Source organism: Nomascus leucogenys, chromosome 21 (genome assembly GCF_006542625.1).
Source record: "Nomascus leucogenys isolate Asia chromosome 21, Asia_NLE_v1, whole genome shotgun sequence".
Classification (NCBI taxonomy): Eukaryota; Metazoa; Chordata; class Mammalia; order Primates; family Hylobatidae; genus Nomascus; species Nomascus leucogenys.
In genome coordinates, this window is record NC_044401.1 from 81,714,271 (window position 1) to 81,734,577 (window position 20,307).

The 20,307-nt window shown below is 38.2% G+C and overlaps 1 protein-coding gene and 1 long non-coding RNA gene across 6 annotated transcripts in view; one reads left to right on the top strand and one right to left on the bottom strand.

Moving 5' to 3' along the window:
• C21H3orf67 (chromosome 21 C3orf67 homolog) overlaps positions 1 to 20,307 on the top strand; it is a 277,954-nt gene that overhangs the window by 184,480 nt on the left and 73,167 nt on the right. For all 5 annotated transcript variants that reach the window (XM_030801948.1, XM_030801947.1, XM_030801951.1 and 2 more), the window contains one exon: positions 14,839 to 15,042. In XM_030801948.1, the coding sequence (XP_030657808.1) occupies positions 14,839 to 15,042 (204 nt within the window). The remainder of the gene's footprint in view (positions 1 to 14,838; positions 15,043 to 20,307) is intronic.
• Positions 1 to 20,307, bottom strand: part of LOC115832146 — a 173,699-nt gene that overhangs the window by 151,464 nt on the left and 1,928 nt on the right. The gene's annotated exons all lie outside the window — the stretch shown is intronic.

The following is a 20,307-nucleotide window of genomic DNA, read 5'->3' on the forward strand; positions in this document are numbered from 1 at the left end:
ACATTTAAGATTTTCTTTATGTTTCATGTCCTAAATATTCTGTGGGTGTTGCATTGTAAAGCTTTGGTTCAATTATGTTCTAAGCAAGTTGGGGTGGATTGTTACCTATAGGTAGTAGATATATTCGTGATTATCATCAGCAAAACAGAAGTAGCTAATATTTTGTGAACATTCATCATGTGCCAGTCTCTGTACCAAGCCCTTTGCCATGAAGTATTCCACTTAATCCTCACAGCAACCCTGTGAGATAAGGACTGCCATTATTCACACATCATTTTCAGATGAGGAAACTTAAGTTTAGAATGGTTAAGCAGTTTGTTCAAGGACAACAGCTAGTTAGTTGAGGAGGGACAACTTGAACCTAGATTCTGACTCTAGAATTATTGCCCATATCCCGCCAGCTATGTGGCATAAACATGGGTTAAGTCTTGTAAAACTGATAGCCTCTCTCAAGAAACATCCAAAGATAGAATTGAAATGTGTTCCTCTTTTTTGATCACATGCATGTGTGCACTTGTATTCGTATGTGTTTGTGTACATGAGAAAATAGTAAATCACTTAATCTAGTGAAAATGTCTTTGTGGTGATTTAGGATGACAGTTGTCAGTAATTTTTTGCATGTTTTTCATTTGTGAAAACTTTCTTAAAACAAACAAACATTCTTGCTGTACCTAATTGTAATTTTTTTCCTTTGGTTGTGCTAATGAATTTGAATGTAGCTAATAGACTAGCCTTAATAGATCTATTCTATAGTACTACTTCACTTGACTACAGCCAATACTGGGCTGCCAAAAACAGAAACAAAGCAAGTCTTTGAGAAGCATTCCACTTAGTTTCCCCCCTAATTTCTTGTCCACTACCTTCTATTAGATAGAGTCTGTCATCCTGTATATCCAAAAAATTAATGATTTTCAATCTTTTTATTTTTTCTGTAGAAGTAGAACCAGTGCACAGAGATAAGTTTGGAAACTTCAGGCACAAATGAACTTGGAGTACTCAACAAAGTACCCTACCTAAAAATTAGTTCTCTCTAATAATACCAGGAAATAATAAAAGGAACAGAGAGACCAAAGTTTGGAGGAAGAGCCAGGGACTTACTCTCACCTGTTATCTTCATTTAAGAGGCTTTTCTGATAAGACAGTTTACAGAAACCACAAAGCATAAGCCTGGTATGTCTCTTCTTCCTCAAAGGAACACTATGAGAATACTCATTCCATTTTACAGTTAAGGAGACTCATTTCAAAATGATGAAGAAGGGGAAGGAACTTTATCTTTGCTGAGGGGTTAAAGGTATAAATGCCTTGCTTCCCATTCGTGCAGAGAAGTTTGACCTCAGTATCAAAACTCAGACCAATAAAATGTTGTATCTCAGCTGGGTGTGGTGGCTGACACCTGTAATCCCAGCACTTTGGGCAGCTGAGGCAGGAGGATTGCTGGAGCCCAGGAGTTGGAGACCAGCCTGGTCAACAAAGTAAGACCTCTTCTCTACAAAAAAATAAAGAAAATTATTTTTCTTTCACATGGTGATGTGCACCTGTAGTCCCAGCTACTTGGAAGGCTGAGGTAGGAGGAATTTTTGAGCCCAGGAGTTCAAGGCCGCACTAAGCCATGATGACACCACTGCACTCTAGCCTGGATGACAGGCAAGACCCTGTCTGAAAAACAAAAAATTTGTATCTCAGCCCACATGATCATTACCATCTATGGCTCACATTTGTGAATGTGATCATCTTAGTTTAATAGCACACAAAATAATTGAAGTCATAAGGCAGTGTGCCTCATTTCAAAGCAAATTTACAATGAGAATGCAGTGTTCTTCCATAGACACCTTTTAGACAACAGCATTTTCTCCACTTGGTATTTGCAGCTAAGAATCTATGAAAATGAGTTTCCTCCGAGTGCTGTATGCTTACTAACTCACAAAGGGATTTTTTCCCCAGATCCCGGAGACCCATGGGGTGACTTTTTAAAAATAACCACTTTATTGAGATTGAATTCACACAACATAGAATTCATCCTCTTAAAGTGTACAATTCACTGGTTTTTAGTGTGTTCACAGAGTTGTGCAACCATCACCACTATCTAATTTTAGATCATTTTCATCATCCCAAAAGAAGCCCCATACCCAGTAGCAGTTACTCCCCATTACTCTTCCCTGCAAACTCTTGACAACCGCTAATTTATTTTTTGTCTCTATGGATTTGCCTATTCTGGACATTTCATGTAAATAGAATCATATAATATGCAGCCTTTTGTGTCTGACCTCTTTCATTTAGCATACTGTTTTCAAGGTTCATCCATGTTGCAGCACTTCATTCCTTTTTATACCTGAACCCATGGTATGGATATGCCATATTTGTTTATTCATTTATCAGTTGATGGACATCTGAGTTGTATGTGCTTTTTGGCAGTTATGAATGATACTGTTATGAACATTTGTGTGCAAGTTTTCACATGTGTATATGTTTTCAATACTCTTGAGTATGTACACCTAGGAGTGGAATTTCTGGGTCATATGGAATTCTCTGTTTAACTTTTGAGGAAATGCCAAACTTTCTCCAAAGCAGCTGCACCATTTTACATTCCAACCAGGAATGCATGAGGGTTCCAGTGTCTCCGTGTCCTAGTCAAGGTTTCTTGTCTATTTTTTACGTTAAGGCCTTTCTAGTGGGTGTGAAGTGGTATCTCACTGTAATTTTGATATCCATTTCACTCATGACTGATGCTGTTGAGCATCTTCTCATGTGCTCATTAGCCATTTGCATATCTCTTGGAGAAATGCATATTCAAATTCTTTGCCTATTTTTAAATTGGATTGTCTTTTTATTGTTCAGTTGTAGGAGTTCTTTATTTTAAATAAAAGTCCCTTATTAGATATATGATTTGCAGGTATTTTCTTTTATTCTGTGGGTTTTCTATGCATTTCTTTATAATGTCCTTTGAAGCACAAAAGTTTTTAATTTTGATGAAATTCAGTTTATCTATTTTTTTTCTTCTGTTGCTTGTGCACTTGGTATCGTAACTAAGAAACAATTGCCTAATCCAAGGCCACAAAGATTTATTCCTGTGTTTTCTTCTAAGAGTTTTATAGCTTTAGCTTTTAAGTTTATTTCTATGATCTATTTTGATCTAATTTTTCATATATGGTGCTGGGGGATGGGTCCACCTATTTTTTGTTCTTTTTTTGCATGAATATCCAGTTGTCCCAGAACCATTTTTTGAAATGACTGTGTTTTCCCCGTTAAATTGACCACGCATGTAAGAGTTGTTTTTCTGGTATCCCAATTCTATTCCATTGATCTATATATCTATTTGTATGCCAATACCACACTGTCTTGATTACTGTAGCTCTGTAGTAAGCTGTGAAATCAAGAAATGTGAATCCTTTCTCTTTGCTCTTCCTTTTCTTCATTGTTTTTGCTATGCTGGGTCCCTTGCATTTCCAGATGAATTTGAGGATCACCTTGTCTATTTCTGTGAAAAAGGCAGCTGGGATTTTGGTAAGGATTGCACTGAATCTATAGATCAGTTTGGGAAATATTGCCATCTTTTATTTCTAAGTATTCTTTTTGATGCTATGGTGAATAGAATTATTTTCTTAATTTTATTTTGATTTGTTCATTGCTAGTGTATAGAAATACAATTGATTTTTGTATGTTGATTTTGTATCTTGAAACCTTGGTGAATTTATTACTTCTAGTAGTTTTTTTTTATTTCATATGGTGTGTCTATATGCAAGATCATGTCATTGCAAATAGAGATAGGTTACTTCTTCCTTTCCAGGCTGGATGCCTGTTATTTCTTTTTTCTTGCCTGATTTCCCCCACAAATGGATTTAATTTGAATGGAAGCTTTTCTTTATTTCATGGTAGTTAAGATTTAATACTTTGACTATTCTAGCTCCGGTATTGAACTCTAACACAGACATCATAAGTCCAGTCAGGCCTAGAAAGATACTATTAGTGTGAGTCATAGGAAATGTCCTCGATGCAAGAAGAAAATTTTGAGAATGATTGTGGGACTAGAAGTCTTTCGAATATTACTATGAATGTAGGTGTGAAATCATCTTTGCTGGCTAGCATTGTAGTTCATATATTTAGAGCACTAACATGTTGGTGATTTCTATCACCTAAGCTGTGTCTCTAAAATAAAGGCCCTCCAGATGATGGAATACAGCAATTTGGCTCTACTTCTGGATAAGTAAGAGCATCTCTTTTTCTATTGAGCACCTATCAGGCCAGATATTCTCCCAGGTACTAGACACGTAACAGTGACTAAGACAGATAAGTCCTCTTTCCCCAGAGGTGTACACGTCTGTTGGGAGGTAGACATAAACAAATTGTGCGTGAATTAATTATAAACTGTGATAAGTGCTGTGAAAGACCATGGAAGGAACTTAGCCATCAACTTAGCCATCAAGGTACTGCAATCAGGAATTGTAAGTAGACATCCCACTGAAAATCTGTGCTCTTGCAAAGTGCAAATGTGAAGCAACTTGATGACAAAGGAAAATAAGGCTCTTACAAAAGGAGATACAGGAGAACTGTCCTAATCCCATGATATGGAAGAGGACTAGTAATTCTTAAGGAATGCTTACCGAAAATGACTTGCTAAGTGCTGGGTAAACTTGTTCTTTGCAATGTTTTATTCATACTCTAATAGAGTTATCTATTATTAGGTTCAAATATTTTTAATTAAGAAAGAAGTACAACCCTATGGGTAATATTGCAACCATGTAGATAGCTGGTAATTAAACTTTTTCACACGTATAACTGTATTCAAGCAATTTTGAACGAATCATTTTAAACTGGCACATGTCATTATGTGTTTCTTTAAGCAAACAAAAGACTTATATAACAGGCTCTGTAGCTCCAGAAAAAGTTCAAGCTTATCGAAGAATGCATAGTTTCATAAGAAAGACAAAACATGCTACCAATTATAAATTCAGGTATTCTCTTTAGAAAAAAAAGAGACATGACTTTTAATAGGAAAAGAATTGTAAAATGAGCCATATAACTTTTGACTTTAACCTTCACATCTCCATTTTTGAAAATCAAAACTGAATTATGGAAGGACACTTTTGAATATATTTTAGGCCATAGAATAGTGTGAGCACATTTTTCCCTTTAATTATCAAGCCATTTCCTTTGGATAATGTAAAAGAAATAGTTTTGTTTCTGCCCTGATATATTTAAACTCAGTATTGGAATAGAGAATATCTACCATCACATTTTTAAAGTAATAAAAGTCTCTGCAATTTGTGCTCTATAAACTTAGAGAAAAAATGTATTTGTAAATTATTTAGTATTTTTAAAGCATTGCTTCATTATATAAAATTCTGCCTTTTCTAGGGTATATAATACTCTTTGTTCAAGCCATCTGTCTCTCCATTTGCCACTCAAATGTGCCATTTGCAGCTGTTTTTCCAACAATACCCCATTGTTTGAAGAATCCATAAATGTCTTTCTGACCCTTCTTTCCCTTCAGCTACGACAACATTGCATTATTTCAAAACACCTGTTTCAGAGTCAGGTCACCTTGTGTGTTAGACATATGTTCATTGCCCTGGCTAACTGTGCAGGTTCACTTAGGGATGGTTCTCCCTCCTTTGGCAGTTTCTACCACATGTGCCCACTGGCCTCATGCTGCTCTAGGTCACTTGATAAATAGCCTTCCCCAAACAGAACCCTCTGTCAAAGCTATCTGCATTTTCATTCTCCATGACTGAAAAGTCAAAAGCAGTGGAAACCATGGCTCAGAGCACCAGCTGGAATCAGACAGCCCTGGAGTAGAGTCCTGGCTTTGTTCTTTCTTATCTATGCAAACTTGGACACATTTCTTAATGTCTTTGAGCCTCAGTTACCTCATCTACAAAATGGAGAAAATAATACCTATCCCACGGGGTTGTTTTGAGTGTAAAATTAGATAGCGCATGTAGAGCACCTAGCCCCTAATCTGAAGTATACTTTCTTCTACCTTTTGCTGAGTGGTTAGGCAGAAATATAAACCAGTATGGCTGGCATTCTAAAGCAAATGAAACCTTTTCAAATTCGTAAAGTTCCATACATTAATTACAGGTACTGTTCTACAAGGGCGGTGGCTCTGTGGTTGTGAGCTTCCTGCTCTTTATTTATAGTTGAATCAAGTGCTAACACAGAGTGAATTTCTGTGTGCCTTCTGCCAGGTGATATATTGGCATGTTCTCAGGGATACCCTAAAGAGAGAAAAATATTTATTTATAAGCAGGAAGCAGTGTCTCTCTGATCATTTCCCGGAGACCATCTTCTGTGGGTCTACCTTGTTCACACAGCTAAATTGCAGATGTGTAACTTCCTGCTTGAGGTCTTGAATTTGGGCAGAACTAATAGCAGTTCATAAACCATAATGCTAACCATGGTGAGAATGTTTCCTTTACTAAGTGGGACACTCCTACCAACAGCTTTTGGAAAACAGTCTGATATTTGATGTTTTGTCAAAACTGCACTCTTGTCTCAGAAAAGACAAGGTCATTATCTCAGTTTTATCTGTCAATGCACTGCTGGGGATATTGCTGAAACTGCAGAATTTGTTGATTAAATAACGTTTCCACTGCCAGAAAAAGTATTTGAACTAGGCATAGAAATTTTCCAGGTGTAACTTGTTCCTGTCCCTCTGCTTTCTCTTTAAATATTTTTTCATACTGAATCCTGGCTGTGCTACAGAATGGTTTGTTTCTTTCATTTTCTTTGTATCTAATGTTTAATGCAATGGTGGCAAAGGCAAAATGGTGTGGAGTAGAAGTATTTTTAAATAAGTAAAATGGAATTATGGTTCAAATTTTGGGTAATGGTATGGAATAGCAGTGGTCACTAAGACATTTCGGTATCTCCATTTCCGAGCAGCTTGGTATGCAAACGGTGCACCCATTATTCTAATGAAGAGGAGAAATTTCAAGTTCTCAAAAGTTTCAGAAATTGTAGGTAGAAAGACTTGACAGACATTAAGGTGCTATCAGAAGTATGAGTTGGCTGTTTATCCAACACTATGATGGTTCACTGTCGATTCTTTAATATTCTAGTGCTAAGGTTAGCATCCTACGCATCGAATGTTTATTGAAGACGTTTATCTTCTCTGCTGTCTTGGTTTTCCAAGTTTTAAATAGGAGCAAGGTGTACTCACCTCTTCATGGGAAAGGTACTAAGCTGAGTGTATTTCCTAAAAGCACTAGGATCTGAAATCCTTGACTCAGAAGCTTTTATGTGACTTTAATGGTTTGAGGTATCTCCCATATGCCAGGCCTTCCACAAGGTGCTCCTTACTTTATCTTGTCTTCATCTCCAACCCTCACAAGAGGCCTTATTATTCCTCTTTGACAGACAAGGAAGCAGAAAGGCTCCACCTCGCTCTCATCTAAATTGTGACAAAGCAGTGTCAAATCCAGGAGTTAGGGACAGAAAAGCCAGGGCACCTTCCCCCACAATGGGCTGCTACCCTCAATTAGAGGCCACTGAAAACATTCCATGATCATGTGACATCTTAACTTCTCTTGCCACTTTATGCTTTAACGTATTTTATTGTGCAAAAGCACACACAAGTGTTGGTATATCTGTCATTACTCTATTCATCCAAAGCTTTACATTCTAAAACAGTTCAAGCTTACTTAAAGTTATCATCTTCCCACTCCAGATACATCAGTTGGCTTACCTCCTCTATTTTCATTTCTGTAAACAGTCTCAATAATCATTTTCCTCCTGGTTCTTTAAATAATATCTTAAACTACCATTTATCGAATGGCTACTATACTTGTCCCATGTACAAGGCTACAGTTGCCCTGTAGATGGCATACCCTGGAATATAGTATGAAACCTATTCAATTTGATTTTACTATATTCCTTCTAGTGTATAGTTAATTGTTAAGCTTGAGACACACCCTGAGCTCAGAAGATAGGTGCGGGAAACTTAAAATTTGTTTTTCAATTCACTTTAAGGTTAATAAGAAGAGTTCAGCTCTATTTGTCAGAGAATTCTTTCTGAAAATTAGCAGGCTATCACAGCAAAATGTATGGAAGTATATTTCTATTTAGGTCATAGAGTAAAAGGTTATTCTATATAAATATAGCACAGCAATATAAAGATCTTTTTTTACAAAACCTTTCATGCATGTTCCTTCCCAAAAAAGAGAGACACATATGTGAGATGGAAAGTTATCTATCTCTTTACAAGGAATTTTGCTACCAATTGGTTTAATTACCCAAGAATCTTCTACCTGAGACATTCTTAAGTGAGTGGTGTGCATAGTTAATGAAGTATGACTTGAGCCAGGCTTATGAAATGTCTTCAGGGTCACATGCTAAAATGCTTATGCCAGATATTTCAAAGGCAGCATCAAGTCTGGTTATGCCTAGGTCCATGTGCCTGCCATGAACGTAACACACAATCTAGATTCTGACCAGCTGGTTATGGCCTAACTCCTGATTCCTGCTATGTAACTCAATATCGCATCCCTTAAATTTAGTAAAATTTTTCAAGTTGTGCTGTGGCTTGGTCTTTAAGCTTTAATTTACTCCTTTGCATGGTAGAGACACGTGCTAAAAGCTACCGTAAATTGTGAATGAGCTATGCGCACAAATATGTGTCACTTACAGCTTGTGCTTGTGGCTACTGTCTTCTCTCCATTTCTTTTATTATTGGACCTACGTCCCCAATGAGTCAGGTTAAACTCTTGAGTATGGTGCCTAGCTTGAGAATCTGAAAGAAGTTTTCAGGAATGCTAGTAAAGAGATTCCCTGGAACACTAATTTACCATCAGCTATTATTTAAAATGTCACTGTGGAGATTAAACACTGTCTGCAAATAGCAATAGAGAGAAGATTAATCCTCTAATTCAAATGGCAGTTAAAGTTTAAAATTAGCTTTGGAAAATGGACTTCTAGTACTTTTCTTATTGTCATGTTGGGGTCCAAAAACATCTTCCAAAACTTTCTAATGACAGCTATAAAGTTTTTAATAAATATAAATTTCAAACCACCAGTGATACTGGCTCCCCAGCTGCGTTTACAAAATACTTTTTTCACTGCTAAGACTGTTTAGATTGAGTTTTCCAGTGAATTCACAAGTGAGCCTTAGACTTTGTTGTTGATCGGAGAGAAGTGTGCATATTATAAGCCTGTATGTTGATGAGTTTTCACAAACTGAACACACCCAAGCAAACAATTTTCTGGATCAAGAAAGAGCAAGACCAGCACCCCAGAAGCCCCACTATGCTCCCTCTCTGTCACTATTCGTTCCTCACAACTAATTATCCCCACGTTTGGTTTTACCAATATGTACTCTTTTGTGTCTGGCTTCTCTCACTTAGCATTTTGCTCATGAGATTCAATACATCACTCATTTCACTGCTGTATCGTGTTCCACTGTGTGATTATATCATCCTTTATGTATCCATTCTACTGTTGATGGGCATGTGGGCGATTTCCATTTAGAAGGTATTAAGAATATATCTTTTGGTAGAATCTTAGACTTTTAGTAAAACTTGGGCAGGGAAAGTGAAGCCATTTTGTCTCTTAAGGTTTAGAGTAAATTATAGGCATTCTTATCCTTGATGCTTTGGAACAGTATTACTGGCTTCATTGCTGAAACAGTAATGTATAAGTATTACTTGATAGTCTATTTAATTATTTGATATGAACACAAGCTCCCTGCTTCCAGGTTGCCCCATGTTTTTCTGCCTGATGGCTGGAACGTGCTGCCATATTACCCTCCTTCTCCTTCAAACCCCTTCTTAGGGACCATCTCCTCTGTCCTTTATGAAGCTTAACTGATCCTCCACAAAATGACCTTTCTCTTTTCTGAAATGCCAAACCATTTTGTATATCTCCCTTCTCTTATGTTGTTTTTAATATTATATCCTAACAGCCACCATTTCCTTTGTAATAGTGCTTTTTTAAAAAGTTACACTGGGAATATTTTTTTTTAAATACAGAGGTGGAGATTGTTCAATAGTCCTTGTATTAAAAGTTTTTGCAACATGATGTCTCCTGGGCCATGACTATCAGGCACTGTCACAATGCAAGCCTGATACTGACAAGAGACTCTCACAGATTGTGTAGGCTCCAGAACAACAGTAACATCCCAGTTTTCTCCCAATTCTATCCCCCTTCAACTCATGAAGAACAGAATGAGATTCTTGGTCTGATCTTATCCCATGGCCATGTTTCATTTTTCTCCACCTCCACTGTAGATTTAGCCTTGTGTCACCCAATGTGTAGCAGAACTGGTTCCTATCTGAGGCTCACAAAGTTCTGTCATTAGATGTTTAATTGATTAAACTGTTCTGTCCTAGCAGCTTAAGGAATAGATTGGGCGAAGGACATCAAGTTGAAAGGTTGTTTCTGTTTGTTGTGTTTTATGTTTTTGCTGGAGTTATCAGTTTTCCTTTTAATCATTATCAAAGACCTGCGTGATCATTAATACTATACCTCAATATATACTACCCTATTTTAGAGTTCCTTCTTTATAGCTCTCAATTGCCCTGATAGATGTAAGGTTTATGAAAGTAAGGCCATATCTTAATTGTCTTTGTAACTTCACTGGCGTAAGCTCCCAATAATGTCTGGAGAAAGATCAGTGAAAATGAATGGATTGAATGGCTTGGAGAGCGAAGGACTGGCCTGCGAATCTGAGCACAGCTGAATTGTACATAGCCTTCAGCCCATTGCCTCGTTCCTAGGACAAATCTGATTGACAATGTCTCCCCTCTTTCCTACAAGGATATTTTGAGATGAAATTGAATTTTACGTAACATTTTGAGCCTTTCAGAGATAGTATTACATAAGCCACTTTGCCTCTCAGCAGTCGTGTAATTTAGTTGGCTGACATCTTGTGCTGGAGTCCACTTTAATGCGAAGACTTTATTGCAAAGCTTCTTAAAAATAACAAATAAATGATTTAGCCTTTCTGGTGATTTTGAAATGATTTAAGAGATTGCAAATCAAAAACATTTCGGAGGACTAAGTTAATTACCTGACTCCACCACCAGTTGCTCTATTAGTGATGCTGGAGAAAGTTGCTTTCTTCTCTCTGCTGGATTTTGGCTGCCCCTTCCAGGGTGTTGTCAGAATACATTTTACTGTTGTATGAAATAAAGTCATGGAAATGCAGCATTTTAAGCAAATATAGCATCAGCAGTGCCTGGCACATAATAGGGTCTCAGTAAGTTTCTACAGAATAAATTAATGAATCAATCTATTTCCATTACTGCAGTGGAATATAGGGAATATCCCAGCCACCTATTCCTTCAGCCTCAGCTTCAATACTGCCTGCCAGTGGTGGGAGTCCCTCTGAAGGCCACTAACTCCATTTGTCAACAAATTTAATTACTCTCAAATGCCACCTTAGACTTCTGTGAGGTTTTCTCTAATTCCACTGGGCAGTTAGTCACATCTGTGCTGCATTCCTCAGACATCTTACTCATACTTCTGTTGTCGTATTTCTCACAGTACATTAGAATTCCAGTTATATAATACCCCTCAGGTCTCCCTTTGTAGAGTGTGAACTCCATGAGGACAGAAGTAGGTCTTGTTTTCTTTGCACTCCCAGTTCCTAGCATATTACAGAATGGATGAAAGACTGGAAGAAGGGGGACAGAGAAAATGAGAGGAAAAAATAATAAGAACAGGGACTATATGTATTGACTGCCAACTCAGCGGTCTCTTAAGAGGGCTGTGCTCATCCCTGAAAGTGTGTACCAAAGACAACCCATTCAGGTTCAGGAAGAAAAATTGAAAACAAGTTTGTTTTTTAATCCTAAGCATTTTAATTCCAATTTTTTGTGTATGTTTTGTACTCTACATACTATTTTAAAATGTTTGTGCATATATTTAGTTCACAAATAAACATATATTACAAAGTACACATTCAAACATTTTCCATTAAAGGTAAAAATCACGCATTTGGAGACCCCCTAGTATATTTGTTTGTCAGGTGCCTCTACCTCTACTAAGCATTCAATGTAATATTATTTCATTTAGTTCACCAAAAATCCTGTGAGGTATGTACTGTGGTCCCCATGATGAAGAAGTTGATGCATAGAGAGGTTAGGTAATTTTCCTAGTCATGTAAAGCTGGTAAGTGGTGGAACTAAGGCCCAGGCTTAGATTTGTCTGGCTTAACCACTGCCACATCCTCTCTTATTCTTCTGTCCTAGAACCCAGGGTTGTTCTTCAGGCACAGTACAGCCTTATGGATTAAATAAGTAACGTGAATAAATGACTTAATCATACGAAGTATATATTAAAGCTTTCTTCTTAAGAAAAATTATGAAAATTAAAATAAAATGTGTTTTTCATTGTAAAAGTGTGTATTGGCAATGATGAGCCAACTAACATACCTATGTGACACATTAGAACGCTTAATCCCACTTCTTGACTGAAAAACTGAAGAACAGCAAGTCACTTGTTCACTGCTGCAGCTAAAGTCAAGCAGCTGGTATTCTCATGTTCACATCTGATTACCAAACTGCTTTTTTTTAATTGAAATATAATTTGTATGCCATAAAATTCACTCTTTTAAAGTAAGGAATTCAGGAGTTAGTACATTCACAAGATTCTGTAACCATCATTTTGACCTAATTTCAGAACATTTTCATCACTCCAAAAAGAAAGCATATACCCACTAGTAGTCACTTTCCGTTTCCCTTTCCTCCAGCCCCACCATCCACTAATCTATTTTCTGTCTCTGTGAATTTGCCTATTCTGGACATTTCATATAAAGTAAATCACACAATATGTGGCCTTTTGTGCCTGGCTTCTTTCAGGTAGCATAATATTTTCAAAGTTCATCCAGCCCTTCGTTACTCTTTAGGCTGAATAATATTCCATTATGTGGATAAACAAAAATCCATCCATCAGTTGATAGACATTTGGTTGTTTTCACTTTTTGGCTATTATGGATAGTGCTTCTTTGAACATTTGTGTGCAAGTTTTGCATGAACATATGTTTTCAGTTTTCTTGGTATATGCTTAGGAGTGAATTGCTGGGTCACATGGTAACTCAGATGCTTAACATTTTGAGGAACTGCCAAACTGTTTTCCAAAGTGGCTGCACCATTTTACTTTTCTGCCAACACTGTATAAGGGTTTCAGTTTCTCCACATCCTTGCCAATACTTGTTATTGTCTCTTTTTTATTGTAACTATCCTAATGGGTGTGAAGGTATCTCATTGTGGTTTTGATTTGTATTTCTCTAATGACAAGGATGTTGAACATCTTTGTATGTGTTTATTGTCCCCTCAACTACTTCTTTTGAATTTAAATTATTTCTGTTTCCTTTTTTATTTTTGCATTTTTCATTGGGATATAAATTTTATTCTTCTTCTTGTGATACCTATTTTGGCCCAAGAACTCTGAAAGCATATTAAATGCTCATGAAATATCTTATTAAAGATTGCCTGGCCTCTCACAGTGCCAAGCTGCTTGTGCCATGAACTATAAGGGTTTAACTAAGTTTCCACTGGCAACTTTTTAGGAAGTCTCCACATCACATTATCAGATAACAAGCTTTTATAAACCCCAAATTATGATGATAATAATGTTTTATTATAAAGCATTTAATGTCATAGGAACTCCAAGAATTTTTCAAAATTATATGTTTTTAAATTTTTTACATTCCTATGAGGCAGAATAGAAGCCAGAGAGTCCTCCAAGAAAGTGTATGTAGAGATATAAATATCTAAAAAATTCTAAGGTGTCTTGGAAAAAAAATTCTTGTTAGTACAACCAGTGTTTCCAGATGTACAAGAAAATTTTCAAATTGCTTTTAAGTTATATGGCAGTTCTGCATGTAAATCACACTACTCATATGTGATTCTAATATTTTAGTAATGTTGAAATTAGTGTTTGTTATCAAATCTAGTTTAGGCCAGAGAGAAAGGAAGGGAAAATTTTGAAAATTCTATATGCCAATTTCCACCTATAGCATGAAATAATATTTATACTAGCATCTAAAGATCTGCAGTAGTATATTCTTTTTCAAAAAGTACCTGGCAGATGACATATACAGTAAATCCACCTTGGTTGGAGCTATGAGATCTTCCAGGCTTTCAGAACTTACAGGTTCCCATCTTACATTCAAATTTTATTGGATGACTTTTACCAATACTAGTCATTCTCAATCTTACTGCAAGTTGAATAAATTTGGTCATTATGTTTACGATGATGAAATTCATCAATTTACTCATAAACTGTGCTTTTTTAAATGGCAAATTTAAAAAAAAAAAACTACTTTGAGTTTTTGTTTATTTACTTAATCTACAAAAACTTGTTGGGCACCTACTAGGCACCAGACCTAGGAAAGGCAGTGAGAGCAAAACAGTCATGCTGCTTGCCTTTGTAGAGCTCACAGCAAACCTGCCAACTACAGAAACAATTCCATCACTGTAACTGTGATCAATGCTAAAAGTGAAAATTTTAAGATTCCGAGAGGGCATCATCAAGGAGCTGACCCAGTTTATGGTTGTCAGGAAAGGCTTCCCTGAGGAAGTCATCATAATTGAGGACCTGAAGGAAGCCTAAGCATTACCCAGAACATGAGGCAGAGGGGACTTGCATGTGCACAGGACTAAGGCAGACAGGACTCTGATGCTTTTGAGGACCTTAATGAAGGACAAAGTGGCTGGCATGTGAGAAGCAAACGGACAGGAGGTGGTATAATGGATGAGGCAAGTAGCGCATGGAGGCATGTTAGGGATTTGGGCCTCTGTCAATTGAGGGAGCTGCTGCAGGGGTTAAGGCTGTGGCATTTGTTAGTAGCCGTAGAATTAGGCCAAATGACCCTTTGTTATTTTCCTCTCTCTTGGTCAGGAATATGACTGGCGAAACTATCAGCCGAGCCAGATGAGTGAATCCGAGTTACAGATGCTAGCCAGCCTACGGCGGCAACAAAATGAAGAACTGGAGGTTGCTGGGACCTCCCATGGCCTGAGTGCCTCCCAGGTGGACAACTGTAACGTCAGCATAAGTACCAGCAGTGACGACACAACCACCTGGAACTCCTGCCTGCCACCCGTGAGTCCCTGGCTTTGCAGCTTCCTCTCATTTCTTAAACAGGAGCAAGCTTTTATCTAACAAATCCCAGCTTTGCCTGCAAAAGCCAGGACCAAAATGAGAACACTCCCTATGGGAAATAATCAGGGTACATTTTGAAATAGTGTTTTAGAACGGACAGAAATTAGAAGATGACAGTCTTTTCTTAAATTGTCTTATTTACCTTCAGAAAAGGGATATATGATGATATATCAAATCACACATTGAAAGAACAAAAAGAACAATTTTACTGTAGACACTGGGTGTTCCATTTTATCCCCTGTTCCTAGTACAAGCCCTGTGGGAGGCTCAATATTTGTTAAATAAGTATTTATGAAATGAATGAACACTGAGGAAAAGACTGTAGATATAGAAGTATTGCTTGGATATGAAGACAGAAAATAACCTTCTGTAGAAGTCACCAGATGTTCACTGATTGCTCCCTGTGTCTGATGGGCTACGATAGGCACTGTGGATGCTTCAGAAGCTTATATTCCCATGTGTTTCCATAGTTAAAGCACTTCAGTATGGCCCATTGCCCTCACTATGGCCCAGCAGAGGAGTTGGAACAGGTCTTAGTCTTCCTGTTTTTTAGGTGAAGAAACTAAAGCCTGGGTCCAAGCTTCCACACCTGGTCAGTGGTGGAGCTCAGAGCAGAGCCCAGTTTTTAAACTCAGCCCATTCTCTACAATACTGTCCCCAAGGACCTTACAACTTAATTGGAAAGACAGAGCATAAACATCAGTCGAACAGTTCAGTACAGCACAAGAAATGTCATAAGGCAGAATAATAAAATCATTGTTATAATAATGATAATTAGAGCTACCATTTCTTTAAGTACCTAGAGCCATTTTAAGACCTTCACAGGCCTGAGAAACATTTACTTGTAAGGCTACATTCAATATCATAGCAAACAGACTAAAATATACTTTCATCCAAAAGTAAATATGTTTTTGCTATACAATTTTTAAAGAAAATATAAAATAACTTTTACTCATTTATATATAACGATATAAAGATTGAGTTGAAGTATAGTTGACAGTGGATAAGTTAGGTTTTAAGTATTTAATTAAAAACATATGAATTTTGTGATTTGCTTTTCATATTTTAAAGCCAGTTTTTTCCAGGTCTCCAACACCTTTGGAGATCTTGGAAATCTCAGAGGCCCTGGCACCTAATGTCTTACATGTTATCTAGTTTACTCCTTATGGCTACTCTGTGTGGTAAGCACTGTTGCAGAGCTCTTGAGTAATGGAGGCTCTTGAGTAAACTGAATCAGACCTAACTTGGTCTGACTTCTAAGTCTGGACTCCTGACCACCATGATGTGGTGACTCAGTTGTCAAATGAGTGTTATCCAGTGGATATCTGGATATCCCATGGAAGGTGAGACTTCTGTGCTCTGGGGAGAACTTACACAAGTCTTCGTGGAGAAGAATTCCAGTTGGTTTGATGGGGGGATTAGTGCTCTTTATCCCTGTCTTGCATACCTTCAGGTTTCTCTTGCCTCAGTTGTGCTTTCATTAAACACAACTATCAAGTATACATAACACCTCTGGCTGCCTTGGTGCCAAAAAGTATCCACCCACCCAGAAAAATATCTGACTTCTGGTTACTCTGGTTAGAGTATTCTTGTAGCCAAGCTAAGATCATAAGAGTCAGTTGCAGATTTTTACCAGTACAATTTGCAATAGAACTGAAACATTGCCTTTCTTATAAAATACTCTGCAGCAGTCATTTAAAATGCAAGTAAGAAAGAGAACAGTGGCCTCCTGATTGAGCTCATTCTGTCATGAAGTAGCTTGGAGACCAACATTACAAAGGGCAAGCTGAGGAATGATTATTTATGGACTGAAAAGGCTGAACTCTTGGTTGTCCTGGATACAGTGTTCTCATCACTGTCCTGTTCAGGCAAGGACTGAAATCTCCTGCATGACATCTATTCCACTCTAAAAGTAGACAGCCAAAAATAAAGCCTTTGGTAATGAACTTAATAACCCCTCTATTTGACCAGATGAGAAACTGAAAGTGGTCTGATATTTTTTAGACAGAGAAAATATTGAAAAGCCAACTTTGGTATTCATAAGATATGTTTATTATTGCATCAGAGTCAGTCTATCTAACATCGGAACTATCGCCAAATGGAAAATTGTATTCCTGAATGAACTCTGTGTCTTGCTGCTTGTATAGAGTTTAGATAGAGCAATTTTGCAAGCATCATTGTGGTCTTTTTGAGAGCTCATGCCTTTCTCTTCAAAAGTTGCACAGGGACAGTGAAAAAGAAGAAATAAAAGAATTCATAACTTTATTCATCACAATAATATCCTTTTTTTTTTTTTTTGAGATTGAGTCTCACCCTATTACCCAGGCTGGAGTGCAGTGGCTCGATCTCGGCTCACTGCAACCCCCAAGTAGCTGGGATTACAGGTGCCCACCACCATACCTGGCTAATTTTTTGTATTTTTAGTAGAGACAGGGTTTCACCATGTTGGCCAGGCTGGTCTCAAACTCCTGACCTCAAATGATCCACCCACCTTGGCCTCCCAAAGTGCTGGGATTACAGGTGAGCCACCATGCCTAGCCTATCCCACTCTTCTTTTATCTCAGTGAATAATGTCAACATCCATATTGATCTTTTAGCCAGAAATTTGGAAGGCATCTTCATTTCTCCCACTTCTTTATCCCACATCCAGCTGGTCTCCAAATCCTAAGAATCCTCTCTCCTTTTTATCTCTTAACCCACCCTTCCTAATACCACAGCCTTGGCACTTTTCCTTTTTTCTTTTTTCCCCTTAATCCCATGACAGATTATGCACTTTATATTTTTTCAATATTTATTTTAGGTTGAGGGGGTACATGTGCACATTTGTCACCAGGGTACATTGCATGATATTGAAAATTGGGGTACAAATGATTCATTCATGCAGGTATTGAGCATAGTACCCAATAGTTACTTTTTCAATCCTTGTCCCCTTCCTCCCTCTCTCCTTTAGCAGTCCCCAGTTTCTATTGTTGACATCTTTATTTCCATGAGTACCTGATGTTTAGCTCCTGCTTATAAGTGAGAACATGCAGTATTTGGTTTTCTGTTCCTGCATTAATTTGCTTAGGATAATGGCCTCCAGCTGCATCCGTGTTGCTGCAAAGGACGTGATTTCCCTCTTTTTTATGGTTTATGCACTGTATTTTTCATCTGAATTCCTTCAATAGTCCCCTAACATCTCTGTGCCTCCAGTCAAAGCACTGTAACCTGGTGGTTAGGAGCATCAGCTCTGACGTCAAATTTCCATGGTTCAGATCCAAGCTGTGACCCTTATAAAATGCTTGGCACTGTATCTGAGACTAAGTACTTAATAAATGAAGTGTAGCTGTCAATATTATTATCATTATTATTCATATTAGTGATCTTCCTAAAGCCCAGATCTGATCTGATCTGATCTGATCTCTTCATTAGGTAAAGCCTTTCAGTGACTCCCCATCACCTCTTTACTTTGGCATACAGGAGCCCCCATGATCTGAGACTTGCCCTTTCTCCAGTCTCATCTCTCACTGCACCCCACCTTTCACTCCATTCTGTCGTCCCTAGATGCACTCTGCACGTTATCCCTGTACCGTGGACCTGATTATCCTCAAGACTTCGCTCCAAAGTCACTGTAGCCCTTCTCTAGGCCTCATTGTGAAGGATACACCTTCTCTGCCACAAGAGTCAGAATATCTCCCTGATAACTCTCACCACAAGCTTGCTTGTCTGTCTCACATTCACTCAGTCCACACATATGTTTTTGAGTGGCACACATGTGCTGTGAACTAGGCTGGCTACTGAGGATACAGATAAAGCCTTATCCAAGCTTGAGGTGTTCACAGTTTTGGTGGGGAAGCCCAGGTAAACGGCTCACTGTAACTCATGGTGGCAAGTGATAGAATAACGAGTTATGGGAACACGTGAGAGGGAGCAATTCCACCTGTGGGTTTCAGGGATGCTTTCACAGAGAAGAAAACAGTTAAGCCAAAGTTCAAGAATGAGTTCAAGTTCACCATGCAGACAAGAGGGGAATGGAATTCCAAGTTCCAAAAGGAAGCCAAATTAAGTCTGTGGTGGGGGGGACAGTGGGGAGTCGCTCATTTAGCAAGATAACCTCCTCTTAGTGCCTTTGTTTCTCTGTCAGCTTGCATAGCACTTGAAATGAGCTTTGCTTGTCTCGCTACCCACCCCCCACCCAACATACACACAAGGGAGCCACTCTGCTCCTGAGACTTGGCTGTCACTTGGTGAGCCATGCCCTGTGTTCAGATCAGGCCGTGCTCATCTCTTCTCTGTCTGGCAGCTCCTTCTCTACTTAGAAAATGGCTTTTTAATTTCTGTTTTGGTTTTTTGGTTTTTGGCTAATTTCTTATTAAAGTCTTATAATTGTTTTGAGCCGTTTTGGGTTCACAGCAAAATTGAGAGGACCCCTATTATCAGTGTCCCCCACCAGAGTGGTAATTTGTTACAATCAATGAACCTCCATTGACACATCATTATCACATTATCAGGGTTCACTCTTGGTGTTGTGCATTTTATGGATTTGGACAAAGGTATAGTGACATGTATCCACCATTATAGTATCATACAGAGTAGTTTCAGTGCCCCTAAAATCCTCTGTACTCTGACTGTTTTTCCCTCCTTTTGGTTATTTCTGAAGGCCCAACTCACTTGTCACTGCTTCATGAAACTCTCCCTAACCCTCATCCCACCCTGAACAGAATTATTCGCTTCCCTCTCTGGGTCCCTGTTATATTCAGGCTCAATTACAGCACTTACGACATCAGCCAACCACTGTTACTACTATCCCCAGGCCTGGTTGTGAATTCCTTGAAGGCAGAACCCTGCCTGTGTTCTTTCATACATTCTGTGTTGGAGCACAAAGGCTAGCACAAGGCATCACAGCTAGTTGTCAGTCATCACTTGAATGAATCAATCAATAATATTTTTTAAAATTCCTTTTTTATGGATGAGTTTAGGTCCTTTGCAGGGACATGGATGAAGCCGGAAACCATCATTCTCAGCAGACTAATAGAGGAACAGAAAACCAAACACTGCATATTCGCACTCATAAGTGAGAGTTGAACAGTGAGAACACATGGACACAGGGAGGGGAACATCACACAGCAGGGCCTGTCAGAGTGTGGGGTGCTAGGGGAGGAATAGATAGCATTAGGAGAAATACCTCATGTAGATGACGGGTTGATGGGTGCAGCAAACCACCAT